The sequence below is a fragment of the Anastrepha obliqua genome, chromosome 5 (genome assembly GCF_027943255.1).
Source record: "Anastrepha obliqua isolate idAnaObli1 chromosome 5, idAnaObli1_1.0, whole genome shotgun sequence".
Lineage (NCBI taxonomy): Eukaryota > Metazoa > Arthropoda > Insecta > Diptera > Tephritidae > Anastrepha > Anastrepha obliqua.
In genome coordinates, this window is record NC_072896.1 from 108,083,722 (window position 1) to 108,104,965 (window position 21,244).

The 21,244-nt window shown below is 36.8% G+C and overlaps 1 protein-coding gene across 6 annotated transcripts in view; it reads right to left on the bottom strand.

Annotated features, from left to right (window-relative positions):
• Positions 1-710: 710 nt before the first annotated feature.
• LOC129247131 (bridge-like lipid transfer protein family member 3A) overlaps positions 711-21,244 on the bottom strand; it is a 63,041-nt gene continuing 42,507 nt past the window's right edge. For 2 of the 6 annotated variants that reach the window (XM_054886081.1, XM_054886077.1), the window contains exons 16-23: positions 17,858-17,878; positions 11,634-11,776; positions 11,451-11,574; positions 11,234-11,381; positions 6,801-6,984; positions 6,420-6,537; positions 5,919-5,961; positions 711-1,444 (exon numbers count right to left, since the gene is read on the bottom strand). In XM_054886081.1, the coding sequence (XP_054742056.1) occupies positions 1,416-1,444; positions 5,919-5,961; positions 6,420-6,537; positions 6,801-6,984; positions 11,234-11,381; positions 11,451-11,574; positions 11,634-11,776; positions 17,858-17,878 (810 nt within the window). In that variant the 3' untranslated portion in view covers positions 711-1,415. The remainder of the gene's footprint in view (positions 1,445-5,918; positions 5,962-6,419; positions 6,538-6,800; positions 6,985-11,233; positions 11,382-11,450; positions 11,575-11,633; positions 11,777-17,857; positions 17,879-21,244) is intronic. The other 4 variants (XM_054886082.1, XM_054886078.1, XM_054886079.1 and 1 more) reach the window with 3 other exon arrangements.

Here is a 21,244-nt window from a genome sequence, read left to right on the forward strand (position 1 = left end):
TTTTTAGAATCTTTATAAAAATTCCCATAAAAACAAACTATCTCAGAATGTGGGTGGCAATGAGCGCTCATTTCGAGGAACAAAAAAATATTCAATCACTTCCTTGCTTTGCCTTGAAAAGGGAAGAAGACCTCCATAAAGTTCGGAAATACTGTTCTGCTTGTGGGAAAGATCAGCGCCGGTCCCCAGAGACCTGTCTTGAGAATCTGACTGAATTGAGTGAGTCAACAGCGCTCAAAACGTCCCATCCGTAAACGTATCGGCCATCGTACGAAGAATAAATTACGCGATTCGTCTATCGTATTATCCGAGTGGGACGATGACATACGAATACAAACGGATCGTAATCTCTTTTGCATTTACAATAGCTTTTAAGTTTTCCGCTTATATTGCAACGCAGACAATATTTTCCCCCATATAAAAAAGCAGTGATTAACATGCTCACGTGACTAAGCGCTTTTGTGACCGCCGATTGGACATTATTCCCAATCAATTTCACAAACATATATAATCTTTGTAACTCACTTCGAGACTTAAAGCCACACGCATTTGGATACTTTTAATAATTGGTCGCAATGTTCAATATGATCGAGGTTTATATAAGTAATACGGGGTGGCACAAAATTAATCATCCAATTTCGTTTTTGAATAACTTTTTAACTAAATTAAAAGAAATGTGTTTTTGAATGATGGAAACTCTTTATTTTCACGAGCGCACCATTGCTTTTCTGTTTGTCTAATGCAGCTATCGAGTTCACAAGTGTCAATTACGATTGACATACGACGCCATTTGCAAAAAATTATAAATCTTCCAATAGATTGATTAGTCTTGTGCCACCTTGTATAATAGTTATATTAAAAACATAGGAGAATAACTAAATGATGAAAGCTGAGCTAGAAAATCAATTCGCTATGCAAACACAAATTTTGAGCATTTTTTTTTATCGAAATTAAATAACGCATTTTATTTTTCTTACTCTTGAACAACACAACGCAAAGCGATATTCAGTCTTTTTAAAACCTAGATAAATTTTAGTTAAGTTTGATAAAAAAATTTAATATAATCTTATAGAAATGAAAAAAAAAAACAACAAAGAGTAAGTTTTTAGAGTAAAATATAGTACATTAACGAGTACATTTGAACGGAATATTTGTTGTTTTAACCAAATAACAGTTATTGGTTGTATTGCTCCCTCGACGATTGCCGCGAATTTCGGCATGATTTGAAAATAGACAAAGTAAGGAATGCATTACTTAGCCTTCGCCGCATGTGTGTTGCTGATGTTGCTGATGTTGTAGCTGCTGTAGTTGTTGTTGTTGCCGTTGCTGGTGGTATTGTATTTCATGGATTGTTATTCTCGCCGCAGCACTGTATGCAATCCATGCAGTTGTGTTACCTGTTGCCATCGCCTTTTCTATTTATATTCGATGATGTCAGTTGAAGCTACTTTGCCAATGCCAGCCAGCGAGCGAGTGAGCGCGGAAACGAGGGATTAAAGAGATTAATGCATTACTTAAATGTGGGTATAACGTAAAAATTCGGATGAAAATAATGTGACAACTAAATGTTTTTTGTAATAAAATAGCATTTTTAAGCTTAAAAAAATGAAAAGTGTACAAAGAGGGAATGAGAAAATATTTGGAAGAAAAATTAAGTGTAATTAACGCTGAAAATTCAAGAAAGAAATAAAGCTCTAGCAGAAAAATCAAAGCGATAGCGCAGAAGATTTATAGTAACTAAAAATGCGTGTTGAGAGCAAAAAATAAAACAGTCTCTGGCGTCGCACAGTGGTCAAAAAAGAAAAAAAGGGGGTTAGGTGTGAAATTTTCACTATTTTAGTGTGTAGCTGCATTTTTCAAGTAAAAGTCTAATTTTCAAAGTTCAAAATTGATCCAAAAAATGCTTTCAATATTTTTAAAACTCGTTAACTAATACAAGGTGGCGCAAAATTAATCATCCGTTAGTTTTTTTCTTAATAACTTGTTTACGAACTAAAAAAATTATTTTTACGAACTAAAAAAATGATTTCTTTTGACTTTTACGCGTTCGTTTTGTATATTGCAGCTGTCTAGTTTACAAGTGGCAAATATGATTGATGCAAAAAACATAAATCTTCCGATAGGATGATTAATTTTGCGCCACCTTGTATTTGCGCATTCATCGTCGCAATTACGGTATCGTAAGCATCAGCTCATATTTTAAAATTTTTATTTCTTAGGCGCGAAGTGGAAAATTTAATAGGACTATGAATAAGTTCGTGCGGTTTTACAACAGATGGCGTAACTTGATTATTATTCCATCGATCCACATTTCCAAACATTCATTGGAGAGCTACTGTCGTAAGGCACAAACGTCAGTATAAGTTTTTTATTTGAAGCGTAAACAACAATATTTTTACCACACTTGAAAATGTCGAATTTCGTGCCAAATAATGTGTTTTTGCGGGGAATTCTTCTTCATTATTTTAATATGAAGAAAAAAGCAGCCGAAAGTCATTGTATCTTGGTGGAAGTTTATGGTGAGCATGCTCTAGCTGAGCGAACGTGCCAGAAGTGGTTTGCACGCTTTAAAAGTGGTGATTTTGGCTTGGAAGACGAAGAACGCGAGGGTGCGCCGCCAAAGTTCATGGATACCGAATTGGAGGAATTGCTCGATCAAGATCCGGCTCAAACGCAAGAAGAGGTTGCAAAAACTTTGGGAGTTGATCAATCAACCATTTCCAAACGTTTAAAAGCCATGGGAATGATCCGAAAGGTAGGCCATTGGGTGCCGTATGAATTGAAGCCAAGAGACGTTGAACGCCGTTTTATGGCATGCGAACAACTGCTTCAACGGCACAAAAGAAAGGGTTTTTTGCATCGAATTGTGACTGGCGATGAAAAGTGGGTCCATTACGACAGTCCAAAACGTCGGGCAACGTATGGATACCCTGGCCATGCTTCAACATCGACGTCGGCGCAGAATATTCATGGCCTGAAGGTTATGCTGTGTATCTGCTGGGACCAGCTGGGTGTTGTGTATTATGAGCTACTGAAACCGAATGAAACGATTACGGGGGATGTCTACCGACGACAATTGATGCGTTTGAGCCGAGCACTGCGAGAAAAACGGCCGCAATACGCCGATAGACACGACAAAGTTATTTTGCAACATGACAATGCTCGGCCACATGTTGCACAAGTGGTCAAAACATACTTAGAAACGCTCAAATGGGATGTCCTACCCCACCCGCCGTATAGTCCAGACCTTGCGCCATCCGATTACTATCTCTTCCGATCGATGCAACATGGCCTGGCTGACCAGCACTTCCGTAATTACGATGAAGTCAAAAAATGGATCGATTCGTGGATTGCGGCAAAACCGACCGAATTTTTCACAAAGGGAATCCGTGAATTGCCAGAAAGATGGGAAAAAGTAGTAGCAAGCGATGGACAATACTTTGAATATTAAATTTGTAACCATTTTACGTCAATAAAGTTTCAAATTTCGAAAAAAAACCGCACGAACTTATTCATAGTCCTATTAATAGATTGCTTCCATAATTATAGAGATTTCAAAATAGCAAAAAAAATGTCTAAAATAATAGTGAAAAATAAATTTCTGAATTTAATACTTTAGAACAATTTTATTGTTGGTATTCCGCCTAGTTTCTTTGTTAGAAGACAAAACCCACGATTTGTTGTTCTTATATGTTCTTATTTCACGGTTGTATCGCAATCGCAAATCTATTTTACACGCTTGCACCATCTAACGGAACATTTTTAACAGAGGCATTATTCCTTTCAACATAAACAACATATAAACTGAATTGGAAACAAAATGCACTATAAATACAGTTCCATTTGTGGAACAGCATCAAAATGTGAAAACTTGAAACTTATTAATCAGAATTTTTAGGAAATTTTTAGGAAATTCTTCTTCTTCAGGTCCTTAATCGCTCGTGGCACATAGGACATCAACCACGCCTGTGCGCCATCTTGAGCGTTTTTTTTCGCCTCCAAGTTTACCTTGGCCTACCAGGCTTGCGACCATCATTTGTGAGAGGGTTGCATGCATCGTTTTTGCGTAGAGTGTGCCCAATCCATCTCCATTTTTGGTGTTTTATGAGCATTTCGACTGGCTCTATTTGCGCCTTTTTCCGTAGATCTGAGTTCGCAATTATTTTGGACCAAAAAATGCGGAAGATATTCCTCAGGCAGCGATTAATAAAAACTTGAAGGCTGGTATTGATGGATTTGGTCACTATCCATGTACAGCAAGCATAAAGTAGAACCGATACTACGTTGGATTTGAAAATTCTAATTTTCGTGTGAACGCTGATGTTATTATTGCGCCACACAGAAGACATCGTACCAAAGGCGGCTCCAGCTTTAACCATGTGAGATTTGAGGTGTAAACCCTACCCTCTGCCTTCTAAAAGCGCTTAGGAACGTAGCGCGGGTACACCTTCGGCAATGCAGCAGACGATGAATGACATTGCAGACCTGTTTTGGGCCGCTTTAAAATATTGAAAATAGAGGTCAAAACAGGTACCAAGGGCTAAACCCAGGGCCTTTGGTATTATTGAAATGACGGCGAATGAGCTCATCGACAGCGGGTAAACGGTAGCGTTTCAAGCCCTAGTAGAGTTTTACTGGTAAGACTAGACTGCCTGAAATCTATAAGGAGGACAAGTTCCGCCACCAGAATTTAGGTGGATAGGCTGCCGTCCCGTTTTCCTTAAAATCTTTACGCCAACGAAACATCAATTTTGGTATATCAATTCAATACCGTTCAAGTGTAAAGTGGCGCAAATTGGCGTTGATTTTTTATAATTTTTTTTCTTGACGGTGTTATGCATTTTGTTCGAGAAACTCTTTTCAAAACTCGAAATTTTGATTAAAAAGTTTGAAATGTTGATGAAAATATCTTAATCCTTTTTTTAATAGTTAAAACCTTTCAAAATGTCGCACTACCATTATTGTGAGCGCCTCTATATAAATAAATACAGTTTTTCGAAATAACTCCACTCCACGCCACTTAGTGGACCAATTTTTTGGGATAGTGCCTTGAACACTGATAATAGTTGAACACTGACTAAATATAAATGCATAGGTACTGTGAATAAGCACCAAACCGAACTATAGATATGATTTTTCGATTTTATGTTAAATGCATCAGTGCGTGCGCCACATAGCAGATATCTTATGAATAATGCGATTGTTAAGTGTTTCTTTCTCTCTTGACTTTAACTTCAATAATTCCTAAGGATTGCAAAATAGTCCGTTTTTAAACCAAATTCGTTTTTGAATTTAAAATAGTCAATAGATTGAAAAACTATTGTTCAAAAAATAAAGAAAATCAGTTATTCTCAAAACTTTAGCAAAAAACTGCGCCGATAGGAAAATATTTAACGCCTCCTGATTATATAAATAATATAAACCAACTTTAGGGCTGCCACTACAACTGCATACATATTGAGGCTGTGAAAAGTATGAATTAATAAACATTTTTTTTAATTTTTTATCAACTTCTCCGACAACTGGACCACTGTGCGCCGTACTTAATATATCTGATTACAGATATTTTCAGTAAAATCTGTAAACTTGCATTTAAATAAATATTTAATAGTGCTTTTACTAATCTCCCATTGAAAATTTGTGCATTTTACAATCCAATCTTTAAAATTTCCATCTGCCAATTACTTTTGTGCGCTAAACATTTAACTTTATTGTCATTAGCATATGCGCTTACATGCCACATTCAAGTTTTGTTTATTTTTTTTTTTTTTGCCAAATTTAAGCGAGTGCGGAATGCTTAAAAATATGCAATAAAAGTCAAAGTCAAATTTACGCTTACAAACTACAAATGAAAAGCAAATTGCAAGTGCATTTCTTCTACATTGTTTCTTTTTTTTGCTTTGTTGCCAAAAACTGACCTTTGATCCTTGCATCAGAAATGTTGAGAGAATTCAGATTCAACTGTTTTTTAACGCCAAATTTTCAGGATTTTGTTTTTCAAAAACACATTGTAAATAGAAAACAGTGACATTAGGTGGTGGTGGTGAAGAGTAGAAGAAAAGTAGTAGTAAATAAAATAGAGTTTCTTAGCTTTGGAAGGAAATCATACACACAATTTTAGAAAGTGTAATATAAATTTAAGAAATTATAGCATTAAATTTTAATAGTATAAAAAACACTGCTGAGTTTTCGAACTTTTATTTATTACAACAAAATGCGAAAAATTCCGTAACGCTGTTTAGTGTCGAGGCGTTTTACACATAAAAATTCGGGCATGTGTTTTAGTGTGTGTGTGCGGGTTCGGGTTAGGTCTGTGTGCATGGCTTGAACACATTTAAGTAAATGGGAAGCACTTGGAAAATTTACTCCTCTGATTCTCCTTACAGCTGCCTCATTTGCAATACTTAATGCGAACTCACCTGCAGCGAACGTATCGTGTCCAGTAAGGCCTTTTTCTCTTCCAAAAGTATGGTTATGTCGTCTTGTGCCGCTTTGAGATATGAACGCAGCACATCATTATCTTGTTTGCTCTTTTGTCTGCACACACAGGGGGGAAAAATAGAAAAAAATAGAATGATTTTAACTATTTTACCACGTCAATATCATGAACTCAAGTCACATTTACGCGCACAATGACAATTTTATGGAAAAATGTATTGCATAGTTGTAGTCGCTGCATAAAAATTATAAACTAATTTGAGAGCGAGGTTTTTCCATTAAATATTGAATTGTTCCACGCAAATGTGATTCGACTTTCGCAGTGCGAAATAAGGTGGAAATACAGTTATTATGTCGCATACCTATAGCAATCGGCATTTTCTTTCGCATTTACCAACTGTCTACGCAAATTATCATTGTCCATTTTTAGTTGTTGCATAACCAGCTGCATTGAAAGTATTTCACGATCACGTTCGCGATCGCGTGGTTTCACAGCGGCAGCGGTGAGTGGATAATTTAAGGAGGCGGCGTCATTAAAACTGGTTTCTGTAATGAAAAAAAAAAATTAAATCGAATTCAATAGTCATCACGAATATAGTAAAGCTAATTTTAAAATACATTTTTTTAAAGGTCCTTGCTTTAAGTTATCACGAATTTGAAGTGATATATAATATAAATAAGCAGTAAAAGATATTTCAAAAGTGACGCCTAGATGCGAATATTGAAAAATTCCTAGAACGGTTCTTTTTTTATGTCATCTTGCACATTTGTCAAGTAGACAGATGTACAATTTTAGACGATAAAACGCGTTAAAATTATTGAAACTTATTATGAAAGTACGAGGACCACCATAGCCGAATGGGTTGGTGCGTAACTACCATTCAGAAGAGCGCAGATTCGAGTCTCCGTGCATGAAACACCAAATAGAAAGAATAATAATAGCGTTCGCCCCTCCGCAGGCCATGGCTAACCTCCGAGTGTATTTCTGCCATGAAAAAGCTCCTCATAAAAAAATCCTCTCCCGTTCGGAGTCGGCTTAAAACTGTAGGTCCCTCCATTTGTGGGACAACATCAATAGGAGCTTGGCCCAACACCCAAAAAGTGTGCACGCGCCAATTATATATATACAGTCAAACTTCTATAACTCGAACCACCATTATCGCATGAAAATGTTCGGCTTGTGGAGGCTTTAAACTATAGAATATTATTGTTTTTATAAGAAGCCGCAAACATATGCAAGTAAAAGATGCAATGCATTAAAATAAACAGAAAGTAGTGGCTGGAAACCTAATTTCTTTTCGTAGTTTTCATTAATAAGAGATTCTTATTTGTTCAAAGCCTCATAGGGGCCGTCAGTGGTAGTGTCATTCGTTTGCAAATATAAATAATTTCCTCTACTGAGTCCTCGTCATCACTTTCTATTCTACTCAAATCCGAATCTCTGCTATGGTGCTTAATAATGGCGTCTGTAGGGGAAAACCTGCCAATAAAACTGATTAGCAAACGTTACACAAAACGAAACATCGAAATGAAAAAAAAGCATCCGCTTTACAAATACATAAATACTTCCCTGAATACATTGAAAAAAAAAAAATAAATAAACAAGTACATAAATTGGGATTTTCCCAAATAATTCGACTTAGACAAGCATGTGCGAAATTCTTATTCGAGTTATAGAGAAATTCAGGGTAGAGAAGTTTGAGTTATGGGAGTAAAATTGAGTCTATATTGCTCTCTAAAGCCTATTGTCACTCGATTTAGTTCGAGATATATTATAGAAAATTTGAGTATTTGAAGTTCGAGTTATGGAAGTTTGACTGCAAATATATTATGAAAATGGAAGATCCTTAAGAACAAAATATCTCAAAATTCGTAAATTTTTTAGTGGAAATAATCGTCGGAATGAGTCTAGAATTCAAAAGTTGGTAAACAAATTTCAAGAGACTGGTTTTGTCGAGGATAGAAGAAGAACTGAAAGACCCAAAACTGGACTTTCTGTTGAGAATATTGCTGTTGTGGCGCAAATTGTTGTTGAGCATCAACCATCAACCTTCAGCGTCGACATCTCGTCTGTTTGGCGCGGATTTTACCTATAGATGTGCTCCTGGTGGACATATGTATAAGTGATGTACAATAATTTTTTTATAATTATTTAAAGCCGTTTTTTGAATTAAAATGGTGAAACATGAACCTGAAATTTTTATAAGTTTTATTTTAAAACAACATCTAGGCACGTATTTTGAAGGGCCTTTTATAGTAATCACGCATAAAAAGTTCCACTCCATATTATGGATAATTTTTTGTACTTCTAATTATTAATAATAATTCTTATTTATTTGTTTTGCAGTTGAATTACAATCAACTGCTCCTTCCGCTTCTTAACGCATGGTTAAGAATAGAGCACTAAAGCAAAAATTCACTTGGCGGTTTTTTATTGCCTGCCGAAAGATGATTGCTATGAGAAAAAAATTCCCACTTCTCTTCTCCAACGAGTTGTCTTTCATTTAGACGAGCGCAGTCCACCTTACGGTTTAATCACCAGGCTTATGTTAGCTATATCAATTTGCCACTTGTTAAGCTATATCAACGAACTATGCCAGTCGGTTCTATGTTAACGGAACATTCGGCCAAGGACTATCACTTCAAGTATGGGAAATGTTTACTCTGCTAAAACAACAACAATTACTTGTTATCGTCGATCGGAACGCAATTACAAATCAACACTTAATCTCCAATGAAAGTGTAAGAAATTGGTTTGATAGCTCATGGTGAAAAGAATTCTCAAGGTATGGCCAATATCAGACCGTTAACTAGCTTTCAGCGAATTTGAAAGAATCAGCTGATTGGCTGGTGTTACCGGAGCCGTGACAGTTTACGAAAAAAACTGGCATTGTATTGGTGATATAGGAAAAAAATCAACGCAGTCTGCGCTCATGTTGCTTCGTTGCCGTCTAAACAACCATACATAGATGACTAGATGTGAAACTCTTTTTCTCGTGAGAGCGCTGAAAAATGTGCATTTTTTATAACATTTTCCAGTATTGCCACACCGGTAGAAACATAAATTGGGTATTTTTGAACCAAAGGTCTGGAATTTTTAGTTTCCACACCACCATTGAGGTTAGTATTTAGTGTGCGGTTGCCCAATAGCCTTATATCACTCGTAAACACCTACATATACTAAAAATAAGCACAATCAGTATGAAATATGTACATAAATAAGCAAAAAATTTTAAAAATTTTATGTAAATGAAATTATTTAAAACTGAAATACAAAAGTAATTCAATAATAATAAAATAATGAACCCGAAAAACATAAGTTATAATTAAAAACATGACTTATTGCGATTTTTTTAAATATAACACAGAAATTGGGTAACAAAAAAAAAAATCTCAAACAACGAACAGAATGAGTTAAAGCAGATTACTTTTAATTTTTGTAAAATATCTCAAACACAAATTCAGTTCCCTTACCTACGCTTTTCAACCATAGAATATTTACGTATATACAAATTTACATAAACCAACACACAGTTTTCAATAAAATTACATTATGTACATAAGACTAATTAAAAGTAGAAGTCGAAAAGGATATAAGGAGCTTTGGATTCTACAAACTCACTTAAATTCAAATTATTACATTTCAATTGAATTAATTTTAAGACAAATAATTATAAACATTTTAACACGTCATTTCTCCATTAAGCAAAAACGAACTGTTTTCGTCTGTTATTTTTGGCGCGTTTCTTCTGGCAGTCTGCCATTTAGCCTATCAGCTGTTCAAAATCCCATAATGTGTGAGTGCTGCCAAGTTTTGAAACGTCCTCATGGGCGCGCTCTCTCTCAAAATGAATAAGTTTCACATCTAGTTATCTTTGTTATCTATGTAAACAACGACTGATTGCACGAGTGTACGAATACGTGTGAAATGCGCGGACAGAACTCGACTGCCCAGTACTCGGAGACGTGGCAAGCGAAGCTGCTCTAACAATTTAGCTTTTCACCATAGCAGGTTGGCCGAACCTGATAGTCTATCATCCTTGCGGTAACTGGCTTGACCAATAGGTGAAGAATTTTTTTTGTAAGTCGTTCACAAATTTAAATCTGGATATGGTTATTACTTTAACCCTTTCAATATGGATTTTTTTAAGGGGAAAAAATATTTACCCATGAAAAGTTATTACTAGTGATTTAAATAGTATGTCCTCTTGTATAAATAAATAAATTATTTCTAGTAATTCAGAAAATGTCCTGGGAAAACATTGTCCCACCCGTAAGGAACACTCAGTAGATCTATAATTGTCGTTTTTCCACTTATTGACCTAGCACGTGCTACGATTTAACTACGACTGCAAAACATGTGTAGAGAAAAATACAAAGTATAACGGGTCATACGGAGCATAATTGATGGTATATCTCGTAAAAAACTGATGGGAAGAAAATACACAGCGATGCAAAGAAATATTTGGCATTTAGTAAAATGAAAACACTCATTGGGACGTATGTGTCCCGTTAGTATTGAAAGGGTTAAGTTCACCATTTTAGAGACACGGAATCATTTTCCCGTGTTCCATTCTAAACACGATACGAATTTACATTCGATCAAGGACTGTCATTTCAGCAGCACTCGCAAAACATTTATGGAAAATGTAAATGCTGTTACATCAACAACAACAACCGCCATGTTAACGTATCTGCGACATTTCATCCCTTCGTACATCTCATCTCATCCAGATTTATTTGACTCGTACTTTCTAAAAAGCAAAAATACCAAACATTTTCCTGTAATACTCACCTATAGGTTGAATATTGACAATGCCATTCTTGTCACGGTGAATACGCATGCGACCTATGGCCAAGCGTATTGGCACTGGACCCGGTGAGGTAATATTAACAGGTGGACGATCTTCAATTAAGTTTATTTTCACATTTTCCACATGCACCTTCAAATAAGAGTTAAAACTTACTAAAAAGCTGGCCATTATTGAAACTACGACAGAGCTTGAACTTACAGTAACAGGCAACGAGTTAGTGATAATTTCATCTTCGGCCAGATCACCCAAACCTATTACGGTGCTCATGGACAAATCCAAATTAACATCCTTCACACGCACCTCCGCGTTATGAGTGATCCAACTGCAAGGAAGTGAAAAGTGAACAAATACCAAAATTTTCAAATGAAGTTTCGAACTCACCTCTGTATGGACTTCTTGTCGTTGATGCTTACATTGCCTTGTGGTGGGTTCATTGTTTCCTCCAAGCGTAAGCGTATACATGGCGGCAACTCTGGATTGTAGGGCGCCAAATTCCAAGCTTTACAACGCGCGCCAAATTTGTTCTAGGCGTTGTGTACGTTTGTATGTAAGTGAGACGGAGTTGCATGCAAAAGGAAAGCAGCACAGATTTCAATGTAGTTTATTGGGGCTTAAGCAAATTTATTATGAATGACAGTAGGGCGTCGAAATGCGCAAAGCCATTTATGTACAGCCAAAGAAAAGCTTACAATAACAACAACCAGTTAAAACTATGATTTTATGCAATGTTTTCCAAACTATTTGGTACGCCATATAATTTTTTTTAATTTTGTCTACTTTCAACGGTGCATATAAGAAGAAGAAATGGCATGCAGTGCAAAAAAGCGTTTAGCAATTATTGATTAGATGACATTGACGTGAAGCTTATATGTCTATGGTTTATATGCCATGAGTCTGAGTGTGTGCGATGGTCTGTTTTTATGGGTTGTATGCATGGATGCGCATATGTTGAAGTGTGTAAATATGAATACTGATCAAAATTGGTATGTGGGGTGACTTTTAAAACAAGCCAATTTGTGAGACAGTAAGTGTGCAATTGAAATTCGCGACTTTTTCGATTTTGAATTTAGATTTGAGGTACTTAATTTTACATAAATTTCAAATGGTATTCATCTTTTACCGTTTACTACTATGGAAAACATCTATGGTATTAATTTTATCTAGGTTAGGTTATGTTTTTGTGGCAGTCGGTATAGAATAGCCAACTCAGGCCATAGCCAGCTAAGGCCATGTAGGTCCGTTGTGGTACCACTGTGTAACACGGGAACTTTCGTGTTTATTCATTATGGAACCATTTAGACGCTCTTACGAAGCGTAGGATAGGTTTTATTTCAACAACGGATAGTTTCTTAAGAGTCAAAATGGTATTCTCCTAACAACCTTGCTCTACTCCTAGCTAAGGCCCATCTTTCCAGTAGCAGACCACAGATTATCAAGGGAACTTCAATTCTCTGGTATTGCGATGAAGTCGTCTCCAGGGTCCCCTGTCCAGCCAGCTCATCGGCCTAACAGTTTCCCTCTACGCCCCTGTGACCGGGAATCCAAATGACCCTAGTATTCCGATACAATCGAGAGAGAAGTTAAGCATTCCCCCGACTAATTTCGAACGCAGAAACACCGAGCCCAAGGCTCTAATTGCAGCTTGGCTGTCGGAATAGATATTTACCTTCTTTACAATAATTGTATTGTAGAAGTGAGCAACCAATCCACTGCTTCCTTAATTGCGCCTACTTCCGCTTGGAAACACTACAGTGGTCCGGAAGTCTAAATTTAAGCTTGATAGGGAGCCCCTCGTAGAATATTCCCCACCAACTGTTCAATCCAATTTCGAGCCATCCGTAAAAGATGTTTGTCATGCCCTTCCTCCAAAGGTTACACCCCGCCCACTCTTCCTTGAAGGCATATGACTGGAAAAAGTTCCGCTCGGACCTAGCGAGGGCGTACAATGATCCAGCACCATGGGGATGAACTCATAGTTTTTAAGAATGCTAGAGTGTCCGCAGCTTAAGTCTAGCTTATGGTCTGATTGCAGCGCGAGCAGCAGCAGTTTTTCCTGCAATGTACAGCGTTGAGTGCTAGAGTAGGAGTAGTCCGAAGTCCCCCACTGTTTGACAAAATTGGATTTATAATTGTATTATATGCTCCAAAATCATATTTATCATTTTTTCAGAGCTGCACGAAAGCTTCAGCTATCAGTGAACTACCTACCGCCGTGTCCTTAAACAGAGGGTGTATAAAGACGAGAAGCTGTGCAGTTCCGACTCATTTAGAGGTGAAATTGTGGAATGTTCTTTAGGAGTTTTGCCCACCTCTTAACTGCAGAACGGGAAATATTGCAGTTTTTCATCTATATTTCCTACTCACATTCGAAGGCTGCCGCAGCTACCCTCTTCTTTAGGGCTGTAAGGCACGCAAAAGGGGTATCAGGAATCAGTTATACCTACAACTGATATATTATAATACAATAAATATTTGCTTTGATGGTTAAGTTGCTATTAAATCTCTACAATCAAATCTCAAAGGTAGATACGGAAAGTTAGAGAAATCTGAACGTTTTTGCTTCGTCAAGAAACACACGCATAAAATGAATCTATGATTATAGCGAACTGCACCACGGACGAGCTGGTAACGAAGGCAGCAGAAATATTAGTGCTAAACTCTACCTAAAGGTAGACAGCCCAATATTTTTTTTACTACCTGATACCGGGGGAATTGGGAGTCGGAGTATGGGTTTTCTGTAAGTCAGCCAATGTGTTTTTGCGATCCTGCAGGCATGCAAAACGCTTAGAGAACGTTGGTGCGAAGGAGATATTAACATTTTTCCCAATAGTCAAGCCGCTTTGACGACGCCATGGTGCAGATTCAAACCAGTCAATTGCTGTAACGAGGTAATCAAATCTCTAGGGTATGCAGGTAACATTTCTCTGATCTGGGTTACAGGACATTGGAACAACATAGAGAGAAATGAAATTGCTGATGAGCTATCTAGGAAGGATACTGAATTGGTCTCAGAGACCTCCTGACTGTTGTTAAAAGGGAACAGCACTACTTATTTCTCAGTAAAGCGCAGAAAAGATGGAGCTCCATTGCTTCATGTCCTATTTCGAAAATCCTTTGACCCCAGTACAAAAGACGGAGGGCTCAGAAAGTCCTGGGGACTCCTCACCATTCATTTTCCAAAACCCTTTGGCCGCAGTACAATAGACGGTGGACTGAGAAAGTCCTGCATCCACGCCATTCACTTTCCAAACTCGTAGCTGTGGTTATTGGACGATCGGCACACACGCAGAAAAGCTAGGTCCAAAAATGCACCATTCCGTGAAGGAGAATGTTGAGTAGTTTCTCGGTAAATGTCCGGGTTGTAGGCAATGCGATTAAGGTCACTGGGTGCTCCTTTTTCGACAGCCGGGGGCAGCGCGCTAACCTAAATCCCATTAATCTGCTCTATTACATCAACAGCTCTGGCTGGCTATAGATATCTGCTGCTGGAGGTCTCATAATGGTTTAAAAACGGCGCTTTCTCTGATACTTGGGCAGTGCCAGAGTGGTACTTCAACCAATTCTCCTACCTACCTACAACAAAGAATGCAAGATCGGAGCTTGACGGATTTATTCACTTTTTTCTCAAGTGTTTAAACCTTTGTTAAAATTATTTATTATTATTATTTTATATAAATTATGCATTTTAAAAAGTCTCTATTTAAGCTATGCCATCTAAATATAAACTTTTCGCTCCGAATACTCAACTAAACAAACAATAAATGCCTTTATACGATTTGCTGCATCTACATTCGCGTGGGCTAATACCTAAATATTACCTGCGGCCGTTGCGGTGAGATCTCGTTAAATTAAAAAAAATATATTTGATTTTAATCCAACTACTACTTCTCTTCTTCTTCTTCTTCTTATTCAAATTATATTCTCAGTAGAGTGTTTTTTCTCGTTTTAGTGTTCGAAAATACGCCAATTAAGAGTACCAGAGTACTACGTAACTTAGTAAAATTAAGGAAAACAATAACTTAACCGAACCATAAATAAGACCAGAAAAGCAACAAAATATAATTAACAGCATTCAGGTTAAAAACATATTTCGATAACATTTTTGCAGCTTTTAACTTCAAAGCAACTTTTATTATTCTAAGGAACTGGCTTCTAGAGCTAAGGAATTTATGAACTTGATAGAAAATTATTTTGAAAAACTTTTAACAAGGCATGCACTTACATATTTAGTTTTACTATTTCTTAATTTATAACTCAGTAATATTTAGAAAGGAGCGCACAAAATGGTAGAAGAATGGAACTTTTTAAATGCAAGCAACTACTTGAAAAAACATATTGCATACTTATAGGTGATAGTAGAAATAATTCAGACGGCAGAAGCTGTAATTTACGGCTTAAGCAGATTTTGTGAACTAAAAGGGAACTAACTTCGATAGATCAAGCTTTGTTCGAAAGTAATTTTGAATGTGTTCGGTAATATGTTTTTTTGTTCACATTCCAATATATTTTTATAACAGAATTTTTAAATTCATAAACTTGATAAATTATTAATTTGCGCGCCCACAATTTACTGCATATGTACAGTGTGTCTAAAGGAAGCGTCACCGGCAAAATTCAAACTACGAGTTCCGTTATAAAAAAGTTTAAATGCTGCTAAGGTAGGTAGGTGAAATGGTTTAAGTACCACTATGGCCCTGCCCAAGTAGCAGAGAAAGCGCCGTTTTGATACTATTATGAGATCTCCAACAGAAAGATATATACAGTCAGCAAGATCTAGGTTAGCGCACTGCCCCCGGTTGTCGAAGACATGAACATCAGTGACTTTAATCGTCTAACTGCCAAACCGGACATTTACAGAGAAAGAGCTCAACAGTTTCCTTCCCGCAAATGTCCGCACAACTTCTACAATGGGGGTTAAATGGTAAATCTAGCTTTTCCGCATGTGTGCCGATCGTCCAATAACCGGTACGTCCAGCTACGAGTTTCGAAAGTGAATGGCGTGGAGTCAGCAGGACTTTCTCAGTCCACCGTCTATTGTACTGGGGCCAAAGGGGTTTGGAAATTAAATAGTGAGATGTCCCCAGGACTTTCTGAGCCCTCCGTCTTTTTTACTGGGGTCAAAGGATTTTCGAAATAGCTCATGAAGCAATGGAGCTCCATCTCTTTTGCGCTTTACTGAGAAATAAGTAGTGTAATTCCCTTTTAACAACAGTCGGGGGATGCCGATAACCGGATAGGATGTCTCTGAGCCCAATTCAGTCCACTTCATAGCAAGCTCACAGCTCCTTTTCGCAATACGCGTCGTGCAATTTGTTAGTTTTGTCAGAAATTTAGTAAGCGTGCGTTGTTTTTACAAAATGAGTACCGCGTATGAGAAACGGTTTGAAGCAGTGTTCCTATGTGCACACGCTAAAGGTCCAAAAATGGCGCGCGCATCGACAGCAAAATATTTATTTGAAGAATTGAAGAAGTCGAAGACGTTCATAAATAAATGGGTGCAACGGTATACCGACGACTTGCCCGGACGAGACCCACAAAAAATACATCGCCAATGCAAGATCATAAAATCATTGATTTGTTGGTGACAAAGATGGTGTCAATGTATCCAAAAAAACAATTCGAGGACGTTTACGCGCCGAATACCTCAAAGCACATTGAAAACACAGCTGCTCTTATTATTAAAAAAAATATATATTAAACAAATAATCGGCGCATACACTTCTGTTAGGTGCTTGGCCGAACCCCTCTTCTATTTGTGGTGTGATGTTTTTCCACAAATGGAAGGACCTGTATTTTTAAGCCGACTCCGAACGGTAAATGGTTTTTTATGAGGAGCTTTTTCGTGACAGAAATTAACTCGGAGGTTTGCCATTGCCTCCTGAGGGGCGACCGCTATTATAAAAAAACTTTAATTCTGCTGTTTCATGTGCGGAAATTCAAACATAAGCACTTCGGAATGGTAGTCATGCACCCATCCATTTGAAATGAATTTTGCTTTCGAGTCTCTTCATCTAAAATTTTTAATTTTTGTCGCCAATGGTCTAAAACTTTGAGGTTAGAATCCGTAAAATTTTTAAAATTTTTGCAAAGAACTTCGCTTTTGTGTCTCTGCAACTAAACCTTTCTATTTTTTGTGGCCAGTGATCATAAGCTATGAGGCATAAAAAAATCTCAAGTCATTTTGGGACACCCTATATTAATTTGTAAATTTCCCATATCCCAGTGAGCGTCTTATTTAATTCATAATTACATTAAATGCACTACAGTAAAAGAAACAACTAATTAGCAATCAACCATAGGAACAGTTCGGTCAATCCCATAACACAAATATACCAACTCAAAGATTGGGAAGGGTTTTAAGCAAGACTCATCAGCAAACTACATTTTTCCAAAAAACCAAAAAAATAAAGTAAAACAGAAAATGCAATAAATCATAAAAGTAAAAAACACAAAATCCAAAAATTCGAAAGAAATTTAGAAATCACCATAGAATCCAAATAAATGCAAGTAGAGCTCGAACTCAAAGAACGGTAATACAAATTGAATGCTTAATAATAAAGAATTTCGCTTAAAATATTAGGAAAATTTAGTGGCTTTTGATATACCTTCTTTGCTTGTTGGGCTTTCTGTTTATTTATTTGATTGTTTTTGTGAATTTTTTTTCAAACAATTGTTTTTACGTCGTACGTTGTGTTTGGTGTTTTTGTCGTATGTAACAATTTTGTTTGTGCAAGATTGGAGGGTTGTTCAATTTAAATAATTTCGTTTATTTTTGTGAGGAATTCGAAAATATTTTACAAATATTTGTGTTTTGAAAGTAAGATGTTTGATTACGTATGTATGTATTTGGGCAAATATTATATAAATGTTGACAATTTAGCACACATCGAGAATTTTGTTGAAAAGAGAGAGAAAAGAGAAAAACAAAAATCAAACTTTAAAATATAATTTTTTGTTTTTACAATATGATTTTTATTTTTTTTTAATTTTTGTTGTTGTTGATAACTTATATGCATGTGGACGTATAAATGGTATGGCATTGCTGCGTTTGTGTGGAAAGCGATTAAGAGCACTGACGGTTAAGTTTTAAAAGTTTGAAAGCTGTGACTCCAAATTCGGCAAATTAAATGTTAACAAATAAGACTTCACTCGTTTTTAGACCAGAATTTAAAATAGTGTTATAAGTTTTTTCTCCAAAAACTTAAATATGTATAATATATATGTATATATATAATTGGCGCATACACCCTTTTTGGGTATTTAGACGAGCTCCTCCTCCTATTGGTGGTGTGCGTCTTGATGTTGTTCCACAAATGGAGAGATCTACATTTTTAAGTCGACTCCGAACGGTCGATGGTTTTTAAGAGCAGCTTTTTCATGGCAGAAATACACTCGGAGGTTTGCCATTGCCTGCCGAGGGACGACCGCTATTAGAAAAACGTTTTCTTCATTTTGGTGTTTCACCAAGATTCAAATATACGTGCTCTCTGAACTCCGAATGGTAGTCACACACCAACCCAATCGGCTACGGCGGCCGACAAATTACTTAGCTGAAAATATGAATGAACGATTTTGAATTTCAATTCATAAAACGTGTCTTTCAGAGTTTATCTTAAATGCGTTAAGTGTGAAAAGGACGAATGGACTGATATGAATAAAATTGGAGAACGAATAAATTATTCATTACATTCTGTTCATATGCGCGGTTTCAAATATTTTCTTTTCGCCTTTAAAAGTTAAAAAAAGAGTTAGTATCTACTAAATACACTAGAATCCTATCGTTCCAGGAGTAGAGTGCAGGTTGCCAAGGGCATCCCAATTCTCTCCTTTCGCGGAGAAACTACCTCACAGGTCCCTTGTATGGCCAGTTCGTCCGCTCCGCCCTTATGTCAAAGAATTCGAATGCAATCGAAAGTGAAATTAGGCATTCCCTCCTGACCAGATTTGAATGCACCGTAATCGAGCCCAGGTCCTTAATTGCCGCTTGGCTGTCGGAGTACTTATTAACTTCCGTAACTGTTATTATTCAAGTAGTAGCCAATCAGCTGCTGCGTTGATTGCGGCTACCTCTGCTTGGAACACACTGCAATGATCCGTTAAACTGAATTTGAGTCTAATGGGAAGTTCCTCGCCGAATACTTCTCCGCTAACCCTTCCGTCCAACTTCGAGTTATCCGTGAACAAGTTCAACAATCCCTGTCCTCAAGTGTGTCACCCAGTCCACTCCTCCCTTGATTGAATGAGGGTGGAGAAAATTTCGCTTGGACTTAGCGAAGGTATGGATGATCCGTTGTCAGGGGATGAACCCAAAGTTTCTAAGGATACCTGAGTGTCCGTAAATCAAGCCTCTCAGCCTGATTGCGATACGTGCATTTAGCATTACATTAAGCGCTAGAGTAGAAGCGCCCCACTGATTCCAATAAGTGCAGACCTTTGAACTCTCTCCAGCTACTTTACCGATGTCATTCGCTTCAGTGAGTCCCACCAGACAATGACTCCGTATAACAAAATTGGTTTTATATTGGTATTGTAGAGACAAAATATAACTTTAGGCGAGAGGCCTCATTTTTTGCATCCATACAGCGCTATTGTTGCCTTCTTTACCCTCTCCTCAGTGTTAGGCTTCCACGTTAGCTTGATGTCAAGGATTAGGCCAAGGTACTTCACCTTGTCAGAAAGCACCAACGGAGCGCCCCATATCGAGGTGAGTTGATTTATATTTCCACGTGAATACGACGAGCTCCGTCTTAAGAGGATTCACCGAAAGGTCGCACAGTCCGCTGCTTATCGAACAACTACGTTCAGATATCCCTACATCAAACAGTACAGGATATCTAAAAACTTTCCTCTAACAATTAGTGCCACGTCGTCCGCGCAGCAAATCAAGTTTTTACATTTCAAATCAATAATCAAGCCTACCTACGAATATATCCACCCCAATTGGCGCCAGACGCCTCTTCTGCTTGCTCAGGTTGGAGGAAACAGATGTGAGAAAACTGTGAATGAAACCAATTCAGATATACAAATTTCTAGAACAACGCAACATTTAACTTCACATATCTAACGGAGATATCAATCAGATATTTCACCACCTTAGTTTTAATTAAGTTATTAAAAATAATTTTGTATTTTATTAAAAGTAGATAGACGGTAAGTCAGTGTTCACAATTTTCGCAGTTTCTCTTTTTTTACTTTTTATTTTTTGCCTTAATATTTCAACCCAACAAAATTTTTTGTGAATAAATATTTGAAATTATGAGTGCTAAGTGGCTTCACACTTCGCTTTCCAGACAAACACAGCAATCAGCGTTAATTTTTTTTTAATGATGAAATGATTTCGATTGTGAAAGAAGAAAATTTGAGAAAATCGAAATTCGTAGGCATGCAAAAAGTTTTAACGAGACAGTAATCGCATATTTTATAATGATAATTAAAAAATAAAGGTATCGAAAAAAATCAAACTGAAATAACTAAGTTTGAAAACATATAATATTTTCAAAATATTCGTTATTTACAATAAACTTCGGATTTTCAAAAACAAAACACAGAACCTAAAATATTTAGTACGTTAGAAAATTTAACTTAATAAAATAAAAAACCGTTATAAACGACGAAAAGGAAAACGGATAAAACATTTACGATTATTTTTACGAATTAACGTTGGGCACCCGGGTCTGGCCAGACTGGCTTTTTCGACTTAGGACGTGAATTTAACATATTTCTATCATAGCTAACGACTTGAGTTTCCAGGTAGCTTCCTAAAATTTAATTTTCTATTGACTCAAGGAAATAACCTTTTAAAAAGGATCCTCGAACAGGACGAAAAAAGGCCAGACCTGGGTACCCAACCGAAGGTTTTAGAAAAGGTGGTTAAGCACAAAAGAAAAAATTCGAACAAAACCAAAATTAACAAAAGAAATAAAAATAACACATGTAAAGATTTGTCTTTTATTTTTTCCAGTAAAAAATATTCCTTTATGTAGTATTAATTA